General features: G+C 40.2%; 1 protein-coding gene across 2 annotated transcripts in view; it reads left to right on the top strand.

The window, feature by feature from the left end:
• Positions 1-22022, top strand: part of fam168a (family with sequence similarity 168 member A) — a 33587-nt gene extending 11565 nt beyond the window's left edge. Inside the window, exons 2-8 of one of the 2 annotated variants that reach the window (XM_033630871.2) lie at positions 2824-2931; positions 3642-3733; positions 7782-7862; positions 13446-13591; positions 14173-14359; positions 16022-16148; positions 16377-22022. In XM_033630871.2, the coding sequence (XP_033486762.1) occupies positions 2870-2931; positions 3642-3733; positions 7782-7862; positions 13446-13591; positions 14173-14359; positions 16022-16134 (681 nt within the window). In that variant the 5' untranslated portion in view covers positions 2824-2869 and the 3' untranslated portion in view covers positions 16135-16148; positions 16377-22022. The remainder of the gene's footprint in view (positions 1-2823; positions 2932-3641; positions 3734-7781; positions 7863-13445; positions 13592-14172; positions 14360-16021; positions 16149-16376) is intronic. The other variant, XM_033630872.2, reaches the window with a different exon arrangement.
• The last annotated feature ends 4287 nt before the right edge of the window (positions 22023-26309 follow it).

Raw genomic sequence — 26309 nt, 5'->3', positions numbered from 1 at the left:
TTAGAACTATGGGATGGATTAGGCTTGGGTGGTATCAAAGTGTTATGGTATACCAAGGTATTAAGAAGTCCTTAAGGTAGTATTTTCAATACCGTTAAATATCCAGATGCTCCTCTTTCTATAAACTGATTTGGAGAAGCTATATTAAGGTGATGTAGTGCAACATATGCACCACCAGAGGTCAGTCTCTACTGGTGGAACACGCAGCTGAGCTAAGAAAGATGATGACTGCGAGTGGCAGGGATAACGTTAGCGTTACAAGTAGGGTTGCAGAGATATACCGATTGTAAGGTATGCTGTGATATAAAGGTTGACGGTTATTACATTGTATACATTTGCTGATCTACGATATTGGAAAAAAATTAATTCCTTTAAGGGTCATTCTGACTGACAAAAATATGAATCCTATAATACTGTGTGAGACCATGAAACTGCAATATTTTCTGAGACGGTTATCGTACTGTGAAAATCTCATACCATTGCAACCCTTGTTACAAGTGAAAAGCAGACCAGCAATGGTAGAAAGAGACGGCACCGAAAACCGGCTTGTATAGCCAGAATTTTCTACATCTACCTTTTTTTAAATTAAGGATTTATTTCGACTAAACCGAACAACAACTTCTATCAACAGCAGCTCAGCTTTAATTATCGTCGATATTATATAGATACCACCCAAGCCTTGGATGGATTGCCATGAAATCTGTCACGGACATTCATGCCCCCCTCAAAACGAACTATAATAACTTATTTTTCATCTAGCATCATCATTCTGAATTTTAATTTGTCCAACACATTGATTTATGACCAGTACCTGCATACTGATGACTTTCCCAACAGCCTCAGCTGCACTTTGTTTAGTGCCAAATAGCAAATGTTATCATGTTGACATACTAACTAAGATGATAAACATTAATCCTGATAAATATCAGCATGTTAATATTGTCATGTGGAGCATTTTAGCATGCTGATATTAGCATTTAGTTCAGAGCGCTGCTGTCTATAAGGACAGTCTCTCAGAGCTGCTAGCACCACTCTTGGTGTTGTTGAATTGCGCTGCTTGTGCAGATCATTGCAGATCAGTGGTGCTGAATTTTAAAACTTTCACAGAGAGCTTGGAAGACATTTTAGGAAAACATCAGGGTTTGCATTTTTAAGGTAATCCAGTTAAGCTGTTTGTTTTGTTAATGTGGCCGTTGTGATAATCTTTGCATTTTGTTTTTAATCTTGTTATAATCAAATGTTTTAATGTGGAGTCCCTGATTAAGGGAGGTGGAGAAATGTGGTGATGAATTGAATGAAGAAGAACGGCAGAAAGGAATGAAAGGTGGGAGGAAGAGTTGCCCTGGAGGTAGGATTTAAATCATAGGAGATACAGTAGATTAATGAGAAATGTACTATGTGATGTGTTCAGCAATAGGTTAATCAATTCCCCTGGCACAGTCTTTTGTTATGAGATATGAATTTGGGTAATGAACCAGCGCTGACACATCACCACTCTTGTTTTTACACACCCACAAACACACACACACAGGCTCATGTGTTTTTGATCATTTTTTGGGCATGCATATGTGTGTTTTTAAGGAATTCATGCGCAACTCAAAGCAACTGCACCCACGGGTTTGTGCTCGCATTCAGTTGTCGAGTATCTCTGGGCGTTTTGACGTCAGTGTTCCTGGATGGAGCGCTGAAATGCTTCCTTGCCTAATTTGAAGTGTCACTTTGTGCCGTTTGGCATCACCATGGTACAGTGTATGCCCAGGAATTGTGACAGTGAAGCTGCAATCATCTGAAGGATTTGTTAACTGGCCATGAAGCACAAGCCCAGGATGGATCGGTCAGACTTAAATTTGTACAATCCAATTCACAAATCTGCAGGAAGCAGAACTGGACAAATGGGTTTTGATCGTCTGTACACGGTGAATGGATGATGTGCCGTGTGCAGAGAGCTTGCCACAACATATTTCACGCAGTCTTATACATGCACACGACAGAGCCGCACTGAAAACCAGAAAGAACCGGCCTGATCGCTGCCGTCACATCCCGGGGTCCCATCTCTTTCAGAGACGGAAGTACAAATCAACACAAGATACACATGAACTCAAATAACACACAGCTCACACACACACAAACACACACACACCTTTCCTCTCTTTATTTATTCCTCAGCTGTTCCGCTCTGTGTTTGTGCAATGCTCTTGTGGTTCTGGCTCATGTGTGTACTGGATCATGCTTACTCATGGCTCGGTGCAAGACTTGGCCTATTTGTACTATATTTTGTTCTCCGTCACTTGCCCGCTCACTGGGTGTGTTGTGCTTTTTTCATTTGGCTGTCTTAATGTTTGCTTTGCTGCTTGTATTGGATGTTGTGTACAGCACATCACATACACACACACTCATACTCATGCCTCACTTTCTCTTGGACATACACGCATCATGCAGGCTTAATATACACAGGAATTAATAAAATATTACCTCAAGGCTGTTTCATCAGCCGGTATTGCCAGAGCAAGAGCTCACGGTAGAGATTTAAAAGTAGAGTCTATTTCACAGTCCACGGACAGCACAGTCCACTTCACACAGTATTCACATAAATAGTTTTACCCCATACACTGGTTTGTATTAGTACAGATATGCATTTATCAGAGGCTAAAGGCACAACAATCACTCACTCAAATGCACCGTCTAAATCACTGTCTCCCCTGCTGCGGTCACTAACCATTTGCTGTTGCACTGGTGCTTGCTTTTTTAACTCTTTAATTTTTTTTATTTTTTTCCTTTTCCTGTGTTCGTTGTAATCATGACCTCTCGCTGTTTTAATTTCAGATTTGCATATCCACTTCCACTCCTTCCTCATTTGCATACAGCAAGAATGGCGAGCGGGCATCCCACAGACAAATTCAGTTTCATGTATCAACCAGACACGCACAAGAGGTACGGGGCACGCATGCACACACACTCACACTCACACACACACTCACACACACTCACACACACACATGTACATAATTTCCCATGCCCATATTCTTCACGAGCAGGTAAGTTGGAGCGCTTGAGGTCTTTTTGTCTACACTGTGAGACCCCTGGAGACAGATTCCTTATGGGAGATGTAGTATAAACGGCGCTGCTACTGGTAACCTTCACCCCAGCCATGTTTAGTGGCCAGTCCTCCGTTCAATCCAACAGTGGAAACCTGGCTGGTAGAGCTCGCCCTGCCTTGCTTGGTGCAGTAGTGAAAATAAGGCAGATGATTAGCTGTATTAAAAGCCAAACAGGAAACCAAAACCAGTATTTCAGTGGATCCATGCTTACTTGTGCTTTTTTGTCAGTACTTGTGCCTTATTTATTCCAAAAAGTCTGTGTTTTTAAATACATACTTAGGTTGAGCCTACTTGAGGGTGAGGATTCACAGGGATTGATTTTTTCTGTTGTTGTTGCATGCTGGCAAAATCCTTCAGCTGGATGTCGCCTTAAGAATCTGAGTTTGGGATTTATGTGCGTGATGAGTGTGTGCGTATGCTTGATATTCGTAACAATTTTCTTTCCAATTTACACGGCTTACGTCTCTCTCCTCCGTTTGTCTTCTGTCTTCTCTTATCCCCCCCTGCCCTCTCTGCCACACTGTCTTTTTCTCTCTCTTTCAGCAAGAACAGGTTATCTTCAGCTATGAATCCAGTCTACAGCCCTGTTCAGCCTGGCACCCCATATGGAAACCCTAAGAACATGGCCTTCACAGGTAAGACTAACACACGCATACACATTCAGTATAGCTGCTGAACAAGTGCCTGAAAAGTTCTGCTAATGGCCTCTTGATGTCCCAAAAGTTTTTAAAAGGACAGTTCGCCCCAAAATCAAAAATACATATTTTTCCTCTTACCCTTTGAGCTATTTATCAATCTAGCTTGTTCTGGTTTGAGTTGCTGAGTGTTGGAGATATCGACTGCAGAGATGTCGGCCTTCTCTCCAATATAATGGAACTAGATGGCACTCGGCTTGAGGTGCTCAAAGCACTAAAAACAACATTTGAAAAACTCAGCAGCAATGTCTCTTACTAGAAATCATGCACGGTTAATCAAGAGAATCCACAGGCTATGTTGTGAGCAGTTTCATAAATGAACTGTCAACCATATCACTGAGCAGACGGAAGTGTGCATCTACTCATGGAGAAGAGGCTAATCACAGCATGAGATGTAAACTTTACTGGCATCCTCCTTAGCTGAACTGTAACATTAGCTAGCTCAGTGGTGCTAGGTGAGCTAGCAGTATATGCATGTTCCTCTCTTTGTGGAGATATGGTTGACAGATGTACGCTAAAACAATCTAAATTGATAAACAGCAGCACAGGTAGAAGGAAAAATTTGTATTTTTGATTTTGGGGTGAACTGACCTCTAACCTCCAGCCTCGATCAGGGGACAGTTAAGACATTGTTGTGGAGTAGGGCCAGAGAAGTTGAGCAATGTACTGGAGTATAGGATGTGTTTCAAAAAAAAAAAAAAATGTCCTTCATTGGTATCTGAACAACGAATTTACAGTTTGTAGAAACAGGTCATAAAAAGTTTTCAATAAACACCTAATGCCCAAAGTTTGTGACTCAGTTACAGTATGTATGCAGTAATGTAGCATCCACAGAGGTCGTGTATGACAGAAAAGTGATATAATACAAACTAGTAAAACTGTTTTGTAGGAGACGTTAACCTTTCTGGCATTTTTAGTACAAGGGGGGGGGTTGGTGCAGGATAGAAGGCGTTCGATAAGGGTAAAGAGAGGTAGGAGAAGAAGGAGAAGATAGTCACAAAGTGTTGACTGAAGTTCAGGATGTTAATAATCTCTCATTGAAGCAGCAGCAAGGAAGCAGAGTCGACACTCTTTGCAGAGCAGCAGTGTGGACCTGGACCATGACCCTAAAGATGGAGTTGTTCACATCATGTGGCCTTTAATTTAATACAAGCACAGGGTTTGAGTGCAGCAGGTGAAGAACATGTTGAGATAAACTATGAAGATAGAAGAAAACATTTTATGATAAAGCCAGAGCTAGTCGGGAGGAATGGGGTCATACGGTGATACATAATGTGAAAGAATAACAGTTCACTGTTTTCAAGTTAAACAGTGTGGCCAGACATGTTTTCGAGACAAAATCAGAGGAGCGAAAACTCCACAGAGCAGCTCCATATTTTGACATCCAAGTCAGCTGGCTAGATTCGTTACAGCGTACTATAATAAGCCACAAAAAGACGATTTCCTTCGTCTCTTGTGGCATCTTTTTAACCTGATGCAGAAGCGTGACGCTTGGATAATTTGGCCTGCTCCATGATGTCACTTCAGTTCCCTTCTCTCCATCGTTTTGAATCAGCCGTAGGGTTTTTATTTTCCATAACACAGTGCAGAATTTAAACTGCAGGTCGAAGGTGACTGCGGCAATGATGAATGTTTTTGTTCTGTATTCACCACAAGGTTGCACACAGATTTAAAAAGTAGATTTGATACAGTAAAATGAGAGCACTAGCGTAGCTTACACTTATGTGCTTCCACTCGTGTTTAGTTTACCTTTTCGTGTGAACTAAACACATGTGACAAAGTCTGAGGAGCAGCATGTTTGTCGGGGATTATTTCCTGGCAGAGACTTAATTTTTTTCCACATGAGCTTCAGTTAGTAAGCAGTTCATCTCATGTGTGTCCACTGATGCGAAAACACTCACCACAGGCACATTTAAATGATAAAACGGTTTGTGATTTTCCTATCTTCAGATCTGACTGATGGTACATGACCTTTTTAATATAGGTAAATGAGCCCTGGTTTATCTTAACTACACACTCACTGTGACCAGCAGACTTTGGGAATAATATAACAGAGGGCAGCTCTTGTTAAACATTATTGATTGTAGTTTTAATTTATATTCAAACAAATTCATTCGCAGTTTTATTTACAAGCTCACCTTCAGAGATAGGCTGTTATTACCTTAGGTTAGTCCTTAAGCTGGTCTCAATTTTGTAAACTGGGTCTTGGAGAAATAGACTCTGCTCAGGTTCTGAGATGTTAAATGTTACTCAGGTCAACTTATGAGATAATTGTGAATTCATCTCTAATTAAAGGATGCAATGTCTGCAAGACGTGATTTAATTCATGCCATTAAGTATTGACATTTCTGTTGGTCAATGAGCAAATACAAATATTTGTGCTGGTAAGGAGCAGCAGTCACAATCGTGCCTCCCTTTAACTTAAGTATCAAGTATCAACTTAAACACCTTGTTAATCACAATAGTTCTGTGTGCTTTATAGGGATGTAACCACATCTGGTGTGTTATTGTATCATTTAATCCAAGGCTTTGAATCAGTGCATATGATGAATTAAACAAGTCACCAGACATTTAGTTAAATCTTTCGAACCGTGCTGCAGCAGCTGCTGAGCTAATAAGTTTGCATTATTTTCCCGATTGAGAAACCACTCTAAATGAGTCAGACTCCACGTTAAAGACTCAGCTGTCTCATTCACAGGTCTAAAATATTATGCTTTAGGCTGCAACTAATGAGTGTCATGATCAAATAAACAGCTATATTGAATCCTTAGAATAAAGCAATTGATAAATTGTTTGCATTTATACAGTGTTAAAAAAATACATGTTGAAGTTCTGAGTCCAAGGTGTGTTCAAATTGCAAGTTTTGCCCAACCAACAGTCTTAAACGCTGAAGATATTCAAATTATTATTATATAAAACAGGAAAAAAGCAGCAAAATTTCAAATTGGAGAAGCTGTAATTGAGATGCGTTTGGAAACTTTGTTTGATAAATCACTCTTAGCAATTATTTTTGTTGTTGTTTTCTTTGTTGACTAATCGCTCATTCAGCCAGTATTTTCAGTGCTAATCATGCTTTTATGGATCTAAGTACTAAATTAAAAATGAAAATATAATGCATTTTTTTAAGGTGTTGTTGAAAATATCTACAATTATACATCGAATATAACCTGGGATTTTGTGAGTTGCTATACCTGTAACGCTTTCCTCTGTTGTCAGAAGGCGTCATCTTTTTTAGTTTTTATTTAGAGGTCAAATGTTTCTGCGTAATCTATAGTAAGCATGTATTAAACTGAGCTGAGCACCGGTTAGTTAACCATCACAGCCCTCTGTGCTGCTGCAGCATAGATTGATGCAGATATTTAATAAACCTGTTACATCTGTGGCTCAACCTACAACAGCAGACAGCAGCCAAAGCTAGATATAGCAGAGGCTCAGGGCTACAGAACAGATAGTCTGTGAGATTGACTGCCAATAATAGCAAGCAGCGAGCAGCAGCGAGCAGCACTTCGCTCACGTACATACCGTCTCTTAACTCTCCTCCTCCTCTCCCTCCCTCTTTGTCTCGCTCTGTCGAACTCGCACCTTTTTATCAGTGAAAGCTTTTTCTCAGGTCAAAATCTGCTTTGTTTGCTCGACGTGTAATTGATGACGCACAAGAGTGTGTGTGTGTGTGGTGTGTGCGTGCCCCCCCTTTGCACGTGTCTGCATGCATTGCTAATGCGTTTCTGAATTTATCTCCTCCCACACCATATTGGCAGGTGTGTCTCGTCTGTATGTAAGACGCATTCAGCCGACTGTGTGATTGGTGCAGACATTTTTTTTAATGAGCGCCATCTGTGCGCATCCCGCTCCAAACCAAATACTGCCCTACCTGTGTGTCGGTGTCTGTGTGTGTGTGAGAGAGACTCTTTGTTGTGTGCATCTGTGGCCCTCTCTGTTTGTTAAGCTATGGTTTCTGATATTTTCTCTCGTCTGTGATGACTTGCAGGGTATCCAGGAGGGTATCCTGCCACGGCTCCCACCTATACACCCAACCTCTATCAAACAGGCAGTCCTGGGTATCCACCAGGTGAGCCCTAACACACGCACACACACAGACACACACACATTTTACTGACTTTGTTAATATTTGTGAATATCTCAGGAGAAATTGCTGGCAGTTTACCTCAATTTTTTGGGTGTTAATTAGTGGGATGTTTCGGATACACACACCACAAAGATGACAGTGAGTGTAGATGATCCACTGAAGCTTTGTGTAAAGGATGTCACACAGACAGCGATACATTCAGATAATTTCACATCATTGTCACATTTTTTATTATTAAACTTGGAGAATGTGTTTTAATCTGCCTGCCCTGTAATGTGTAGATATGATACTGTTGCCAATTTGTTTCTTTATTTGCACAATACAAAATACAAGCATGTAAAAACCATAGAGCAAAATTGAAAGTTGAGGGGTAAAGACAAAATCATAGTGTGAACAAATGTGCAGGCAGAGCCAAAAAGCTTAAACATCATATTTCATGAGGTAAACGACAATAACGCAACCATCAACTGTGCATATCTGACTCCACAGTACTATTACAGATGCTCTATCAAAATAAAACAGTCTGCAATAAAGCATTTCGTAACAGTTTTTAATAAACTCTGAAATAGTCAACAAAATTAGTAGGATTAAGTTTCAGATTTACCGCCTCAGAAGATGATTATTCCTTCTTTGGTAGCTGTGAATGGTGCCAAGTCTGCTGAAATAATAATTAAAAACAGATGTGTATTTTGTATAAACTGAACAGCCTTCACAAACCAATATTTGTGCCACCAATTTATCTTGCTTTTAGAAATATGTTTATGTTGCTGATGAGTAATCATGGCAATCATTCAGTTCACACTCTGGAAAGCCAGTTGAGTTATGTGTCGGGTAGAAATGAAAGTTAGTTTCTCCATCTTTCACGTTCCTCTGTCCAGCACCTAGTATTTATTGGCGGGATGTGTGTGCTTCTGTAAAACTTTTTGTAAGAAACAGAAGTTAGTTGGCGTTTAGGTTGAGGCTGGGAAAACACTTAATGTGTTGAATAAATTACACACTGATGGAATTTTAATTTCAAGTCAGATGATGTATTACTGCTGCTGCTCTACAGAGCTTCAATTAATCTATGTCGAACATGCATACGCAACCTTAAGCAAATATGGTTTCCCCACATCTTCAGTAATTGTCTGAGTTATTGTGATTATTATTTTGTCCTAATACTTAATTTATGGAGACTTCTAAAGGCAATAAGCAGACAGATACAGTGCCACCCTATCCCGGCCTTATACAGTTGGAAATCAACACAGCTATTACACAAACACACACCGCTATTTAAAAAATAAGAACTTATGATAGAGATAAAAACACACAGTTGCCATTATGCCAGTAGGTAAGTGCTATTATGTGTATCATCATCTCCATGTGATCATCTCCTGATCTCATTGCAAATTATACTTATAACAGTTGTGATCACAAGTTTTATTGTCAATGCCACTATCATCTCACACACCTCAGGGCCATGTCTTTCCTCTTTATGAGCTAGTCTGGTGTCACCAAGTTTTTTTCTCAGTTGGGGAAAGGTGAGTCATAAAAGGTTGCCATATCTTAATAACAATATTCCTGATAGATTATTGCAGATCCTTTCCATATCAAGCACACTAGTAAGTTCACAGAGCCAGCTTTTAAATACAGGTGCTGTGTCTCTGTTCCACAAGCACAGCGTGTTCCTTTTTTTGTAATTGCGATACTGTATTGTGATGCCCTTAGCTGCCAATGAGTTTTCAGTAATAAGCATTTTGTAATGAATCAAAAATTGATGTAACCCCACAATCACTGATGTGTCAAAATGTGTTTCATCTCGGTACACTTGAGCAAACAAGGTTGTCGAGAGCGCTGCAGAGGTTGCAGTAATGTGAAGGCAGTATGGATTAAGTGGTGATCTCAGCCTAAAGGGCATTGATGGTGAAGGAGTGGGAAGCTAGCCAGTAACAGCTGCCAGTGGCCTTATAGCAGCAGATACGTGCTCTGCTGGGGCTTGGTGTCTGGTCCCCGTAGCAGATGGGAATAACAGTTGTCTCGGTGCTTCCCAGATATGGTGTATCTGTATAGATATAGATAGTTTAGTGTGGCGGGGTCTTGAACCTTTCAGTATGATCTCACTGGAGATCAAGCTTGTGTACAAAATGAAATAGGTCTAACACGTATTTAGTCGTGACTTCAACAAATAACATCCTGGTAGTCAGGAGTTGAGTTGAATAACTAGGGAAAAAGCTATGCCAGTATGTAAAAACTTAGGCCACAGACAAATTGTCACCTGTCTGTAGTGTCTCCAAAAATCCATTTATAGGAAGTACTTTTTTGACTGTACACTTATTCGCTTTATGTGAATTTGCATGAGGCAGGCATCGGATTTTAAGATCTTAAGTTATTAAGTTCGTTTTAATGTATACATACAGGTTTATACTAGGCTAACACCCAACTCAGAATTATGTCAGTTGAATCAGATTTGGTTATCTGATTGTTTGTCCCATTTTTTGCGTTACTGTTTGATCATTTGAACAGGAATTGGAGGGATTTTCAGGGTGACAGTGACGTACATGTAATCTGCCATTTTTAGTTACTTTATTCATCTTGATGTAGCAATTTTATTTTATTTTATCCTTTATTTTTCTATTGTTATTTTTTTTCTCTCTCTCTCTCTTTTATCTTATTCTATTTAATGTCTTTTTGTTTTTGTCTTGTGCTGCTGTGTTATTTGAATTTCCCCTCTGGGGGATCAGTAAAGTATATCTTATCTTATCTTCAGCCAAGTTAGCCCTCCAACTAATGTATGCTAATTATGATAACAACAGATCAGAAATATGCACCAACATTCTTGCCGACGCTAGATGTCAAACAAAAGCCAGAGATTTCATCATGTTAAGTTTCTGTGAGCTGTAAATTTGCCACATCTTGCCGGCACCAGAAAGCAGCATGAATGTGAGGAACGCTCACTCTGCAGCTAAAGATTAGGACTGAAACGTCCCCAGAAGTACACTACACATTGGCTGTCAGAAAAAAATCCCACTGCTGGACTTGAACAATGGCAGTTGACTGAGGGGTCTCTTGACTGATTATTTGAATGTTAGACTTTCAGGGAGGAGCCCTAGTTTATATATCGTCACAGAAACATCAGATACACAAGTCATAATAATAGAAACATGCAGTCAGCGAGACAAAAAAGGAAACCACTATAATATTGGCAGTTGCTAAGTCAATAAGATGTTTTTTCAGTATGATCTTGTAGAAAAGCAATAAAACTCATGACTTTAAAGATATTTGGGTGTTTCCATATAAAGGGATGGGATGGTAAATTGGTAATGAATGAAAAGAACAAAGTCCTTTGAAGAACTGGTGTAATATATAATCGATAGAAAGCTTGAAGTAGATTATCAGCTATAGGAAAACACATTTTGAAAACATTCAGATACAATTCTCTGAGCAGGGGTACAAATACCTTGCTACTTGAATTGTTTCCTGTCCTCCTGAATTTTAAGTACCTTACAGAGGCAGGATGGGTTTGTAGATTTCATCTGTGCTGCGTTTGAAGCCCCCCTGTCGTCCCCTCCCCCCCAGTTGGGCTTTATCTTTTGGAAGTCTAACAAAATATCAGGTATGCTTTGGCAAAGCTCGCCCAGTCTCATTCCAACAAAAGAACCTAATTACCGAGGCTGTTGTTTAAATCAGCAGTGGCGATGTTTAACTGCAAATGTTTTCCTGTGCATTCTGCCGTGCATGGATGTATGATGAAATCAAAGTCTGTGGGTTTTGTGTCCCAGACAACCATCAACCTCCAGACAAACCAGCTCTGCTCTGATTAGAAATGTGTCTTGGTCAATGTCATTATTTCCTAAGACCATTGAATAGACAAACTGTTTTCTATCAGCAGGGCTTTTGTGTAATTGTCACACACCATTGTCCTCTAATGCCCTGCATGCATGTGTGTGAGGGTATGCACACACACTTTTAGACACACATAGCAGCTCCAGCATCTCTTTGTTCCCTTGTCCTTGTGTGAGAGAAGCGCTTTCATAAGCTCTGCAGCAGCAACTAGCTAGTAGCATGTTTGACCTTCAGGCTCCTCCGAGTGGCGGCTCAGAGTTACTGCACCCCACAGAGCAGAGCCCCCGTGAACAGCAGACATTAATGCAGCGGTCTGAACCAGATGTCTTCACTGTCCTACAGTAGACCTCGTGCTTTTCAACCTTTTGATGTAATGTCAGTTAAATGGTGGTTAAATCATGTATGCACCACTAAGACTGGTAGGTTGCTTGAGTGTATGTGGTCCCTTAAAAGGTGAATGTACTCCATATACATCAACTATAGATCTATCTCTTTAACAGTAAACACTGCCAAAATTCTGTCTTCAAAGATCATGGTGAGCCCGGCTAAATGAGGCTTTTTGAGGCACACAAACACTTGGCTGTGTTGCTTTTAGACTTAAGCGCCATTAAAAGACGGCACTAGTCCCCCATCTGGTGGATTTTGTAGGAAATGCAAAGGACAAAATGTTTTAATCAGGCTGCAACTAATGATTTGTATTGTTTGGTCCATAGTACATCAGAAGACAGTGAAAAATGCATTTTAATTCCAGAAAGTAAATGTTGTAGAGGTCAAGGTGACAGCATCATATGTCTTATGAGTCTTAACTGATCAGCAACAATCCAAACACCCAACATATTCTATTTTGCTATAATGAAAGACAAGTAAAAGCAGCCTACAGTCCCAATTGAGAAGCTGGAACTCTCAAATGTTGGGTATTTTTGCTTGAAAAATTACTTAAACCATTAATAAATGATCAAAATGGTGGCAGATTAATCAGCTACGGTTGAAAGTTTAAATAAATTGATAAAAGAGGGATGTATAGAGACACACAGCTAATGTAAATGAGTTTAGCTTTTTGGTTTCTACTGGTCTGCATCCAATCCTGATGTTGTCATAAAACACATCTTCCTTGTACTTAAAGACAGCAAATGCCTACCACACACTAGCAGACTTTAAAAACACCAGCGTTGAAGAGACTGCACTTGTTGGTTGCTGACAGTGTTCATGTCATTGAACTTGAACATTTGCATGAGCAAAGACTAAAAGTTTTGTCATAGTAAATGTGATTTGATTTTATCAGAATTACAACACAAGAAGAAGACCGACTTAAGACAGCTAGGACTGAGGTTGAAGACCCAAACTCTCATGATTATATTTCAATATTGGAAGCTTGTCTGTAACTGTGAAATCGTCTGGAAAAATCATTTGCGTTAAACCCTGAATTGGAGCATTTAGATTATATGTTTTCATGGGTGTGTATTTATGACATTAAACTGATGTTCAGTTCAGAGTTGCTTTTTCAAATGGTGGTAACATGGTGAATTGTAATAACCTAAAGCTGCTTTCATCATATTTTTTTATTAACAATAGCTCGCATCACTACTTGTATGTGAGAGGGCTCGATTGTAGTGACAAACTCACTGAGAATTATCAGCCATCTCTCAGTGATAAGAAAATGATTTATAAAGTGGGTTACTCTAGTGTAATGTGTTCTAAATTTTTCTCTTTCTGTTTCTCTTTTTGTCTTCTGCCTGTTTTCAGGATATACTTCAGCAGGCACCCCGTACAAAGTGCCCCCCACTCAGTCAAATGGGGCGCCCCCTCCCTACACCCCGACTCCCACTCCATACCCGACAGCCATGTACCCCATCCGCAGTGCCTACCCTCAGCAGAACATATACGCACAGGTAAGGACGCTGAATTACAGTTACAGTCATACATTACCTTGGAGGCAGAGTCTGAACTCTGCGACTGAAAAATGTTTATCAGATTTGTCAGGTCGCACCTGTTTGGTTGACAGAGTCATTTAACTGAGTCACTTTAATGAAGTTGCGCCCATTGTATGTGATTAGGTGATTACAGTTTACAGCTTATTAGTAGAATTAGGTGAAACAGTTTTACAAATGTGACAGAAGCGGAACTCACAAATAAAATGGGGACCTAAAAGTCAATTTAGAGAAAAACCAAACCACAGAAAACCCTGGTGTTTGAGCAAATTACATTGACAGCAGATTAAAAAGCAGTGGCCTTGCTTGAGATACAGTTCTGCATGACAAGTCAACAAAGTCATCATTTTTTTCTTGTGTAATTTGGTCTTTTTAATGAATAAATGGATGTTTCTTATCCCTGCAGTAGAAAATGACTCGTACCTTCTCCTTAGACTTCCTTCAAATATAATTAACATTTAAATGCTATAAATAAGCTTTATATATCATACACAAACACACACCCTCAGCCTCACCACCCTGTCCTCTGTCCGCCCTGACAGGGGGCGTACTATACCCAGCCAGTGTATGCGGCTCAGCCACATGTGATCCATCACACCACCGTGGTGCAGCCTAACAGCATCCCCTCCACAGCCCTCTACCCTGCCCCTGTCCCTGTACCTGCCCCTCGCAACAACGGCATGGCTGCCATGGGGATGGTAGCTGGGACAACCATGGCCATGAGTGCAGGTAAGACCAGAACCACTGACATGACTCTCTGGCTAAAGACATTCACATCTTGACTATTCTCTGCTGTAATGTAATGTGTGATTAGAAATCATTTATTCATGCCAGAGGTGGTCTCTCACACTTGCACAGACATGTTTTTCTAATGTTGCTCACTGAATGTGTGTAAAAATGCTTCATTGAGAGTTCCCTTTCATGCTCTGCAGGGGTCAGGTCTGTATATCCTAAAACAGCAGTGTATAAATTGGACAGTAAATTTATTACTGAACAGAAAATCATCCGGCAGTGGTTTTGATCATTGATCAGTGGTAATTCTTTTTAATTTAATTAATTTCACATGTGACAGTTTGTAGGTTTTCTTCATCTAATGTGACAGTAAGGTGAATATGTTTTTAGTGTCGGTCTGCTGATAGAACAAAACAAGACATTTTAAGCTGTTATCATGGGCTTTGGTGACTTGTGAGTTTGTGCCATTTGTTTAAATTATGTAGCCCAAAATCAAATTATTATTTAACTTCTTGAAAAGCAAATTAATTGAGAAAATAATTGTTAGATTGATCAACAAAAGTAATGCTTAGTTGCAGCTATAGTTTGAATTGATTCTTACATTTATTTAGTTACTTAGTCGGCTTCCCTCAGGGTTAATTTTATATACAAGGCAGAGGTCACATTGACTAAAGTAATTCACACTCCTGTCCAGTTAGTGGCATATTAATTAGCGATTAGTCTTTTCTTATATCTCAGTCATATGACCTGGTCCTCTAGCTGGCTTTAGCCAAATGGGTTAATGTCATCTCTTCGCTTTAGCTGTTGTATTTGAAGGCTATATATATAATTGCATACCAATACAAAATATCACAGCAGCTGAGTGTCCAAAGTTTCTTTAAGAAGAACAATAATTGTGATGGCATCGATAACAAGGTGAAAAAAGCAGGGCCGGTCAGTTTTACATCTGCTCGCCTAGCACTAGCTCACACAGCAACAGAAGCTAACATCCAAAACAGACGCATTAAACAGTCTAAGGCCTCACTCACACTGACGCAGCAGTCTCATAGTAAAGAGAGCAAGAGCGGGCTAAGGATGGGTTGCGCGAATCAATAATAAAGCGAGCAGCTTTACATGAAATAAGATGATACCCATTTAAATAAGTAATTAAAGAAATCATGTTCATGGTCATTGTCATCACCACCAACACATCCATGACCGAAGTATCAAACATTCACTGTTGATAAATGTATCTGTGTTAAAAAAAAAATAGATAAAAAAAAGAGGGATTGATGCAGAGAAAGATGAAGGACAAGCAGCCGGTAATAGGCTACTGATAATGTTCATCAGCCAGCAGCAGCTAAAATTAAAATAAGGGGTAATAATAGGTGATGGTGCAGTTGTACGACCTGTCTGTCAAAATGACAGACAAGGAGAAAGCCTAATGTAACGTCTGTGTCAAGGGAGGTAGATACATGTTTGTTTGTTTGTTTGTTTGTTTTTTTATTTAGAGCTGTAAAATATAACAAAAAGCTGTCGACACATTGACGTGTTGATATAACATGAAAGTCATGTGCAATGATGGCAGCTATAGCAAAAAAAACCGAGCCTTTAAAGCTGTTCAGCAGATGGATTCAAAAACGGGTAAAGCTCATTAAGGGTGTTGTTAATTTCCTTTAGGGACCCTGCTGACAACGCCCCAGCACCCCCAGATTGGAGGACACCCAGTTACTGTGCCAACCTACAGGCCCCAAGGGACACCTGGGTACAGCTACGTACCGCCTCACTGGTAGAGCCCACCCATCATGTGAGTGTCTGCCCACCTGCTGTTAGCTTTCTCCTCTTTTAGATGTTTCTCACCACCCCATCTGTTTCCTCCACCCTCTTCCCTCCTCCTCCTCTCTTCCTTTTCACTCCCTTTTTTTGTCTCTCTCTGACTTGAACAAACTCTCTTGCCTCACATTTCTTTTCCCCTCTTTTCCTCGGAGCCTTAAATCCGTCACCAGTGTGTACTTCTGCTCTTCTTTCCCACCAGATCTGGAGTTCACCATCGTATGCAACTGCTCAAATCTTACACGGGCTCCCACTGGTAACCATGGGAACCCGGCACCTGTCTGCAAGAACAAAACTAAAGTGCAACAGCCACTTTACTATTATTGTTATTGTTAGTATGCGACATTCTCTAACGTTTTTACAAAAGCTGCTTTTATTTTTTTTTTTTTTTTTTTTTTTTTCTCTCTCTGTTCATTTGCCAACCAGTCATTACCTTATTTTGTATGGCTCTTTGATTTTTATTATTTGATTTCCTCATTTTTCTCTTGAAGTGTCTGTCATTGGAACTCCAGAAGGACTCTTGACCAATCACGGGTGTCAGTTGCTCCTGTTTCTGTGTTGTGCTGGTGTATGTGTGGTCCTTCCTGCTGCTGCTCAGTTGGCTGGAAAATATCGGGCACTTATTCCTCATCATCATCATCTCCGTCAGTCACTACAAAGACTTACTGACTTATGCTGCCAAATTTCTTACAATTAGATATCAGCACAGGGTTTTAACATAATTAGCGTTTTAATTTTTGCAGGTTTTTTTTTTTTTTTTTTTTTTTTTTGGATATTCTTTCTTTAAACCGTACTCAACTGAATTCCTTTTTCTCTGTAGACTTTTTCTTTCTTACCTTTGTTCTTCCTTCCTCTTTATCCCTTTTTTTTATCCGCTTTGTTTCATTTTCAGTTGAATCTCAGTCGTCTTCCAGCCACGTAGCTATCTGTCCGGCAGTAGTCAGTCCATCATTCCTGTTGTTATGTCTCCGTGTGGGTGCTTTGTTGCGATGAGCAGAGCACTTACTGACCATTACCTATCCTGCTGCGTGTCCCACTGTGTCCGCATTCGCATAACACACACTATGAAAACGTCGCCTACTTTATGCTACATACTATGCAGGCTAGTATGTTGTGACACTATCGGAATCTTAAACTTAGCGTAGGTCAATGCATTTTAAAAAATGTAAGGATATTTATAATTATCAGCATGGGCAGTCGTGCACACTCTATCTCTCACACACACACACACACACACACACACATATAGGGGCTCCTGTATGTGTTGGAAAACATGATCACTTAGTGGCACTTACTGTAAAATACTCCCAGTTCAAACACACAAACACACACTACATGGATTTCTCGGGGTGTGCATGGCAGATAGCAGAAAAGGAGTTTAAAGGGATTGTGTTGGCGTAGAAAGAGGAGAGCAGGATAAGACGGAGAGAGCAGACAACAAGAAAGGAGGAGGAGATCACGTATTCACAGTCGGGTCGTTTCATTTCAAGGTGCAAGACCTTTGAATTCGTGACATCTCACCTGCACTGATACTCTACTTTCACACTACATGTGTCGAAATTTATTCCTTGTTATGAATATATCATCTCCTCCTCCCTTCTTCTTCTTCTTCCAGATGAGGACTTTGTAACCAAACAAATAGAAACCCAGACTCTTGAGTATTAATGATGGACCAGTCAAATAAATCTGCGCTGATAGATAGATGGATGGATAGGATTCGATCCGCCGGATCATTCCACTTCTGTGAGTGCTGAAAAAAGACCAAACCAGTGACATGGGAGGTTGTGCACTACATTTAGGAAGAAATTGTGTCCAATCAGATGACTGTAATGTGTTTACACCTGGTCCATGTCATAGCGCTGATAGGTTGTTCTCTGAATTTGGGTCAAAGTTTTAACTTTGTGGGTATTATCTTGTGAATCGCAGGAGAATTGTCAAGAAAAAGTGCTAGTTTTAGTATTCATGGCTACAGCAGTGTGAGAATATTAAGACAATTTTAGCAAGAGTGCGAAGCAGCGATGATGCAGTGCCACTCATAGGCCTTTTCCACCAAGCTAACACTGGTTCTTGGAGTGGTTCTGTTCGAGATTCTTGGACCTTGGTGCTATCTGCGTCATCAACGAAGGGCGTTGCACAAAGCAAAACGGAAGTAAAGATAAGTAGCAAGATGGCAGATTGCATAGATTACTGGGAGTTTTTAATTACAGATTTTATTATTCAGAAAAACAAGCATGGACCAACTGTTAATAATAAGAAGGTGTAGAGGACTCATCTGTGCTTCTCTTTCCAACTTGTAGAATATGACATGCTGACTGATTTCGTCACGGTTAGTACTTCAAGTTGGGGAAAACCTGCAATTTCTTTCTTTGGTTTCAGCTGTGAACCAACTTTGGGGGTTCAAAATTGGTTGATTTTTGGTTGAAATAGCCCGTAAGGTTCAGAATTATTTGGCAGGAACTGGAACAGAACCAGCTCCATGTTGGTGGAAAAAGGCGTTCAGTCAGTTAGTTTTAAACCGGTTCAGTCCAGTTGGCTTGTTACACTTTTAATAGTTGTTTCTGAAAAAGATTAATCCATTTCTTCAGTTTTTTTTGGTAACTATACACATATCTGCTTTTACAGACTTCATTTTAACACAATTCCATTTAAAAAATCCAGCATTAACCTTGATTTTAAGAGTATAGTCATCAGATGAGGATAATATCTGAGCCAATGAGACATGGACCATATACAGCCATTTTCTGTTGCCTTTTTAAGCTTCTACGTGTAAAGGCATTTATGTGCAAAGGCAGTATGATGACCCATCGTAATCAAACACTACAAACATACCAAGTAGTAGTGGTGGTGGGGTTTAATATTTAGGTGAAGCCTGCGACATTTTTTCAGGATTTACACACACAAGAAAGACTCAAATCACAATTTCATAATCTGTAGAGTAGGCTACAGATTTGTAAAAAAGAAAAGAAAAAAAAAAGCATTTACTGCGCGGGTATGTAGATGAAGTGGTTTGATATTGCAATAAAATAAGAGGGAAGCCTCCAACTGTTAACATACAGTAATTATTTTATCAGCGTTTTGAATTGATTTTTAAAAAAAGATGCTTATTGTTGTAATCTCTAAATATGGATTACAGGCTCTGTATGCCGTTCAATAATTATTACTGCTAAGAAGAGAAGTAGAACATATCAAAAATTTGGGTATTGAATAACTTTGTGAGGAAATATTGCACAACATAAGACAAAAAAAAACAACAAAAAAACTTGATGACTATAATTTAATGCTTAGTAACAGGTACCTAGGCTTTGTAGTGCTGGAGGGAGGAAGAAGCAATTTATATTGTAATTAAAAATAAAAACAATAAGGTTGAGTGTTTGAGGTCTTCTTAGTCCAGATGTTTGTACACTAGTAGGTTAATTCTCAAGAAAATATTACATAACGCCGCTGTCGGATGAAAACCGTCGGTCTTTGAGCCTTATTTTTGAAAGGACCCTTGTATTTTAAAACGCATCGCGCGGATGTTCTCGGGTCACAAAGTGTCGCCACCGTCTAAGGATCTTGTACATTTTAATCCAAGCCAGTGAAAAGAAAACAGGATATGGGTTTTCTTGCGACAGCAGTAACGTTACTTGTCATTAGGATTTATTTAACCAACCACTACTTCTGTCAGTATTTCTCAATTTTTTTGTTTTCTTCTTTCCCTCTGGTCAATTGAGCATAATGGGTATGCATAATATTCAGGTGTATTTCACTATAGCATTGGATCTCTAAGTTAAAAAAAATGCAGTATATTTATACAGCAAGTGGTACAGTAATGTATTTCTAGCTAAGCATGGTTGCATCAGTGTGGCAGCTACTGTTTGTGCTTTTAATATTTTTATTTTTTTTATTTTTTTTTTAAACCTCTTCTGCATCTCTGTTCTCTACATATTTGTCGCTGAGGAGGGGAGAAGTTAAGACAAGGGTCTGTCGGTAAAGAAATTCTCGTCACCAAATCCCACATTTTAAGTGTTGCCTAAATTCACAGACCTGGAGGAAGGATTTAAGACAGAACCGAAATGGATAGCACTGACAGGAAGAGGTTACCGTCATGATTTGGGAGGCCATCTTTCCTGTCTGTTTCTGTTCTGCCGGTGCAAAGATACATTGAGTAACGAATGAAAACCCTCAGCCTCCACGCCCCTCTGTTCTGTGCCATATTTGACCAACAGTTGTTAAGTAACTATTAGTTTCTTCTCCTAAGTAACTGGTGAATTCTGAGTCCTTGTTCTGTCTAGCTTTTTGTGGATCTGTGTTTTCCTATTGCTGTCCTGTTCTCACAAACTGTTGTTGATGCATTATTGCCTGTCTCACTTTTATCTTCCCTGACTGTATCCTATATTATTTTCACTTCAGAAGCCATTTTGCATCCCTCAAAGCCCATTCAAACATTCAGTTTTTATCACATTCGGGGATGCAAAATGACATCACACGATCACATGTTCTGCTCCCTCTTATGTCCACTTCTTTGAACCCTCTGCTCTCACATGCTTTTCGGTCTTGATGTGCTTTCAGTCTGACCTTTGCAACCTTCACCACCCTCGTATCAGTAGCAATCATATTGAACTATGATAGTCATGAAATTGGTGTCACTTATTGCGATAATCTATTGTAATTTTTGTTTTGGTATTTGTGAAAGCTCCACTGAACCTTTTTAAACACTAGATGTCACCAGTGACAAAGTCTGGCAGTGGCATCACCACAGTGTAAAATGATAAAAAAAGAAATCACAATTGGATGTCACAGTTTTAAGCACTGAGATTTTCTTTATCCAAATTTAATGTTCTTTTTTTCCAGACGTTTACAGAAATGCCATTTTAGATGCCAAATAAGGTTTCATTGTTCTCACAGGAGTGGATCATTTTAAGTTTAATAGGAGAGAGTTTTTCTTTTCTCACGCTGTGGACTAGTGTTCATGTTTCAATGTGGAGGCACTCCCACACAGCAGGTTTGTTTTACAGAGTGGTGAAACTGCTTTCTCATTTCACTCCATTCCTCACCTCTCATTTATTTAAATTTGCACTTAATTGAAAATGGACAGTAGGACAAATTTTCCTCCACCGTTCTGTCTGCCAAACGTCGCAAGGTGGTTTTTCTCGAGTATATTATAACCTTGCGCCTCTTCACTTTGACAGTGAAAACGTGACCAGAACCATTCACAACGCCTCTCCTCTCCTTCCATCTTCCCTCTCCCCTCTTCTTTTTTTGCCTTGCAGTTGCTAAGTCTTAGTTTTTTTTTCCATGAGTATAAATTAAAACACTACTATCACAGTGAATAGTAGGCTCTTAAATGTCTTTGATGTTCTGCTGCAGCTTTTTAATTTCAATTTGTCAGATATCTTAGTTTAATTTGACACTAAATGTGATGCAAAAAGTGGAAATTCCTTGTCTTCCAAAAAAAAAGCATACTCGTATCCCACCCTGGATCGAGTATTAGGAACAACCCATCTTTGGAAGTTTTAGTTTGGTACCCAGTTTGCACATGCTATGGTATATCTGTTACCGTAAGGTTGTGTTTGAAACTGAAGCCCAACGTCTGTTCAGCGTTGAGAGAAGTGAACTGTATGTTAGCTATTTGGTCCAGAGTGAAGGACCAGCGTCAGGCTTGTGATATGAAGTGTAAATCTGTTTTTTATTTTTTGTTTTTGGTTTTTATTTTTATTTTTTTTTATGTTTTTCTTTTTTTGTTGTTGAGGGTTTTTTTTAAGATCAGTTAGTGATCTAGTACTATAACTAAGCCAAGTTTGTAATTGTATATTTACTGTAAAATGTAGAACATTGAATAACTATTAAAATTTTCCTATAAAAGGAAGATTGTGTTGCGTGATGTTTTTATACAGAATTGCATTTTTTTCCTGTGTGGGGTAAATCTGGTTTTAAAAAAATGAACAAATGTCATTAAACGTACCCTCTCGGATTCATCGCATTATACTGAGAGAAAACAAAGAGATTTACCTTATCTGCTTATGTGAAATATGTGTCACATTTTCCAAAGATGATGAACCTGGCCATTTTGCATTACGAACAGTGGAGTAGCAGATAAATCAGAGCTTCATCCATTAACACAGAACATATCTCTGCAACACATCTCAAGTCACAAATCAAGAAAGATTTATTGTATCAAAATAAAATTTTACACTTAAATTGGATTCACAGATATTCCCATAAAGATGTACAGCTTAATTATTATTTGTAAATTTGAATTTTCTTGCTAAGGAGGCTATACTTAAAGGAAGCTTGGCAATGGACTAGAATATTAGCAAGTGAGCTTGCTAACTAAGAAGGCTATGCTAATGAGTAAGCTTGCCAATAGGCTAGAATATAAGTGAGTTAGCTTGCTAACTAGCAGGGCTATGCTAACATGTAAGGCTAGTTAGTGAGTTAGCTTGTTGACTAGGGAGGCTATGCTAACGACTAAGCTTGCCTGTAGACTAGAATATTAGCAAGTGAGCTTGCTAACTAAGAAGGCTATGCTAATGAGTAAGCTTGCCAATAGGCTAGAATATTAGCGAGTTAGCTTGCTATCTAGGAGGGCTATGCTAACATGTAAGCTTGCCAATAGGCTAGTAAGCAAGTTAGCTTGCTAACTAGGAGGGCTATGCTAACATGTAAGCTTGCCAATAGGCTAGAATATTGTTCACTAACAAAGAGTGTGGATAATATAATTTTTCAGTTGCAAATACCTGCAATTAACACATTTTCCTCCTTTTTACAGCCTATCAAAAACTATTACTTTTTATGGCCTATTGGCAAGGTTACTCGTTAGCATAACCTTCCTAGTTAGCAAACTAACTCAGTAATATTCTAGGGCAAGCTCACTTGGTAGTGTAGCCAACCTACTAAGTAGCTTATAAGGTTATTGTTCAATGTTGCCAGGGATTTTCTTCAGTTGTACTAACTTCAATTTGGAAAATTAGCTTAGCTCTGATCAGGTTGCCCGTGGAGTTGTTTTTAGAACAATGTACTTGTGAAGGCAGTGAGGAAGAAGACAGCAAGTGTATGTAACAATGCATAATTTAAAATATTGGTTTCACAGATTTATGATTCATGTTTTACGAGATACATTGAATGGAAACACAACTTTGTTTGTTTACCAGAAAACTCCACAGGGTATATCTAAGCAGACAGTGGGGTCATGACCCCCTTATAGGCCACTGCAAATAAAGGGAGAGATGCAAAAATGTACTAAACTTTAACTACTAACAAAACAAATTAAACTGCAGAAGATGTTGGTGGGGAAAAACAATGAACCAGAGGCTGTACCCAGGATTTTACATTTACTGACCTCATGAGTCCATTTTACTTATCTACTGATTTTGTCAGCCGAAACATAGTTCAATCAGGAGAGACTCATTTTTATAGTGAAAAGAATATTTATGAACATGTGCACACCCACTCGGGGGTCTAGACACTGGTGGTAGTAGAGGTGGTGAAGATGAGATGAGAAGAAAATGGAGATGTGAAAATGATCTGGATGAGTAGAGGAATGAATCTTTGTTGAGCTCGTCCTGGACTCTGGATACGATGGCTGGAGGTGAGCCTGGAGGGTGCGACAATTTTGCCTAAAATGACAGCTGACAGCAGCAGAGGAGAGAGCAGGTTTAAAATTTTGCAGTGGCATCCTGATTGGCTGATAGAGACTGTGGCAAAGTTTGGATAACTAGAAGAGTAAACACCCCTAGTCAACTGATTAGAGGAAGCAGTGGGAGTGGGAGGAAGAGAATTGTGAATGGATGAGCACAGCTGAACTTACCCTGAGTTTCAATTCTGTAAAAATACAGAGATCAGTCTTAACTTGCCCACCATGTGTAAGTCTAACTGTAGATCATAATCTCTCCGCAGGTTGCCAAAAAAAAATGTGTCCAAGAAGAAAAGTATCAAAGACATGACTTCAGTGCAGTGGTGCCCCCAGAATTTTTTCAAAGGGGAGACCAGATGGAGCCACTGAAAATCACAACCCCCCAAAAGAGAATGGTTTTACATGTGGTGTCCACAGACAGTTGCTCTCTCGTTATCCTTCCTGACTGATTCTTCTCCAGTTTTGTTGTTGTTCTGCTAGTGTCCTTGTCACTACTGGTAGCATGAGGCGGTACCTGCAGCCCAGTCCAGGTAGTCCAGCTCCTCCAGGATGGCACAACTATATGTTCAGTCATAAGAAGATTTGCTGTGTCTCCCAGCACAGTCTCAAGAGCATGGAGGAGATACCAGAAGACCAGTTGCCATCAAAGGAGCGCTGGACAGGGCCATAAAAACGGCATCAACCCAGCAGCTGGACCGGTATCTGCTCTTTTGTGCAAGGAGGAACAGGAGGAGCACTGCCAGAGCCCTACAAAATTACCTCCAGCAGGCTACTGGTGTGCATGTTTCTGACCAAACTGTCAGAAACAGACTCCATGAGGGTAGCATGAGGGCCCGACGTCCTCTAGTGGGACCTGTGCTCACAGCTCAGCACCGTGCAGCTCGATTGGCATTCACCAGAGAACACCAGAATTGGCAGGTTCATCTTTGGCGCCCCGTTCTCTTCACAGATGAGAGCAGGTTCACACTGAGCACATGTGACAGGCAGAACAAGTCTGAAGACGCTGTGGTGAGCGTTATGCTGCCTGTAACATCATCCAGCATGACGTGTTTGGGGGGGGGGGGGGGGGGGTCAGTGATGGTCTGGGTAGGCATATCCTTGGATGGTTGCACAGAACTCCATGTCATAGCCAACAGTACCCTGACTGCTGTTAGGTACCATGATGAAATCCTGGTGTCAGACCTAATGCTGGTGCAGTGGGCCCTGGGTTCCTCCTGTTGCAGGACAATGCTTGTCCTCATGTGGCCAGAGTGTGCAGGCAGTTCCTGGATGATAAAGGCATTGATGCCATTGACTGGCCCTCTTGTTCCCCTGACATAAATCCAACCGAGCACCTATGGGACATTGTGTATCGGTGCATCTGACGCTGCAAAGTACCGCCACACCCTGTCCAGGAGCTCACTGATGCATTGATACAGGTCTGGGAGGAGATCCCCCAGGACACCATCCGCTGACTCATCAGGAGCATGTCCAGACATTGTTGGGCACATGGAGAGCATACTGCTGAGTCACATTATGAGTTACTGTGATAAAATTCTTGCAGGTTGGGTCAGCCTGTGATTTCAATTATTCACTTTTATTTTTTTGGGGGGGCAGCATTTTAGCCTTTAATCGATAGGACAGACAAACGTGGAGGGGGGGGGGGGGGGGAGGAGTGACACGCAGCAAAGGGCCACAGGCTGGAATTGAACCCGGGCCACTGCGGCAACAGCCTTGTACATGGGGCGCCTGCTCTATCCACTAAGCCACCAACGCCCCTATTCACTTTCATTTTTGGTGTGATTTTGAATCCAGAACTCAGCGAAAACAGTCATGTCAGGCTGCAGTTATTTAGGGGGGCAGCGATTGTTTCACTGTTCCATTGCTTCAGTGTCCTCAGTGGAGAAAGTCTCAGATAGACGGTGAGGTGACAGCTTAGCTGAAAGCTCTGGGCCCAGATGAGTGAACTGTTAATAGTGAACTGTAAATATTAGAGTGTATATTCCCTATAATGGCACCTAAACTCTGCCGTTTCTGCTTCTCTTTGTCTCATTTCAGGAACAGGTTGATGTAAGGACACGGACGAGCTTTGTGCTACTTTTTTAAAAGTGCTGTCTGCGTTCAAATAGAAGAACCACAAAGCATTATTTCCTTTGTGGTTGAAAAAGACTGACAGCAAAGGACACTCACTCTTTCACTTCTTCCTACATCCATCACCAGACATCCGACCGGGTTGTGCAATACCACCACTCATAAACGCACTAATGAACAAACATTAACACACCTCTTTTATGCACAGTGCCCCACCAAGCACACACAGGGCCTCATATCTTTATTGTTGACAATAAATGATTGCTGGTACGACGGAGGTTAGAAGATTCAGCCTGTTTTGATAGTAATCAAAGAAACACTAATAAGACTTTAAATATATTAAACTTTTGTTGGTGTCTCAAGAAGTATTTGCAGTCAGATAACTGACCTCACATGCTAAGTGCTTATGCACTGGCATTTCCCAGTTAACTAATCTTATCTTGCTTATTT

The sequence above is a fragment of the Epinephelus lanceolatus genome, chromosome 4 (assembly GCF_041903045.1).
Source record: "Epinephelus lanceolatus isolate andai-2023 chromosome 4, ASM4190304v1, whole genome shotgun sequence".
Lineage (NCBI taxonomy): Eukaryota > Metazoa > Chordata > Actinopteri > Perciformes > Serranidae > Epinephelus > Epinephelus lanceolatus.
The sequence above is the reverse complement of the archived record's forward strand: the minus strand, read 5'-3'. Positions and strand labels throughout refer to the sequence as shown.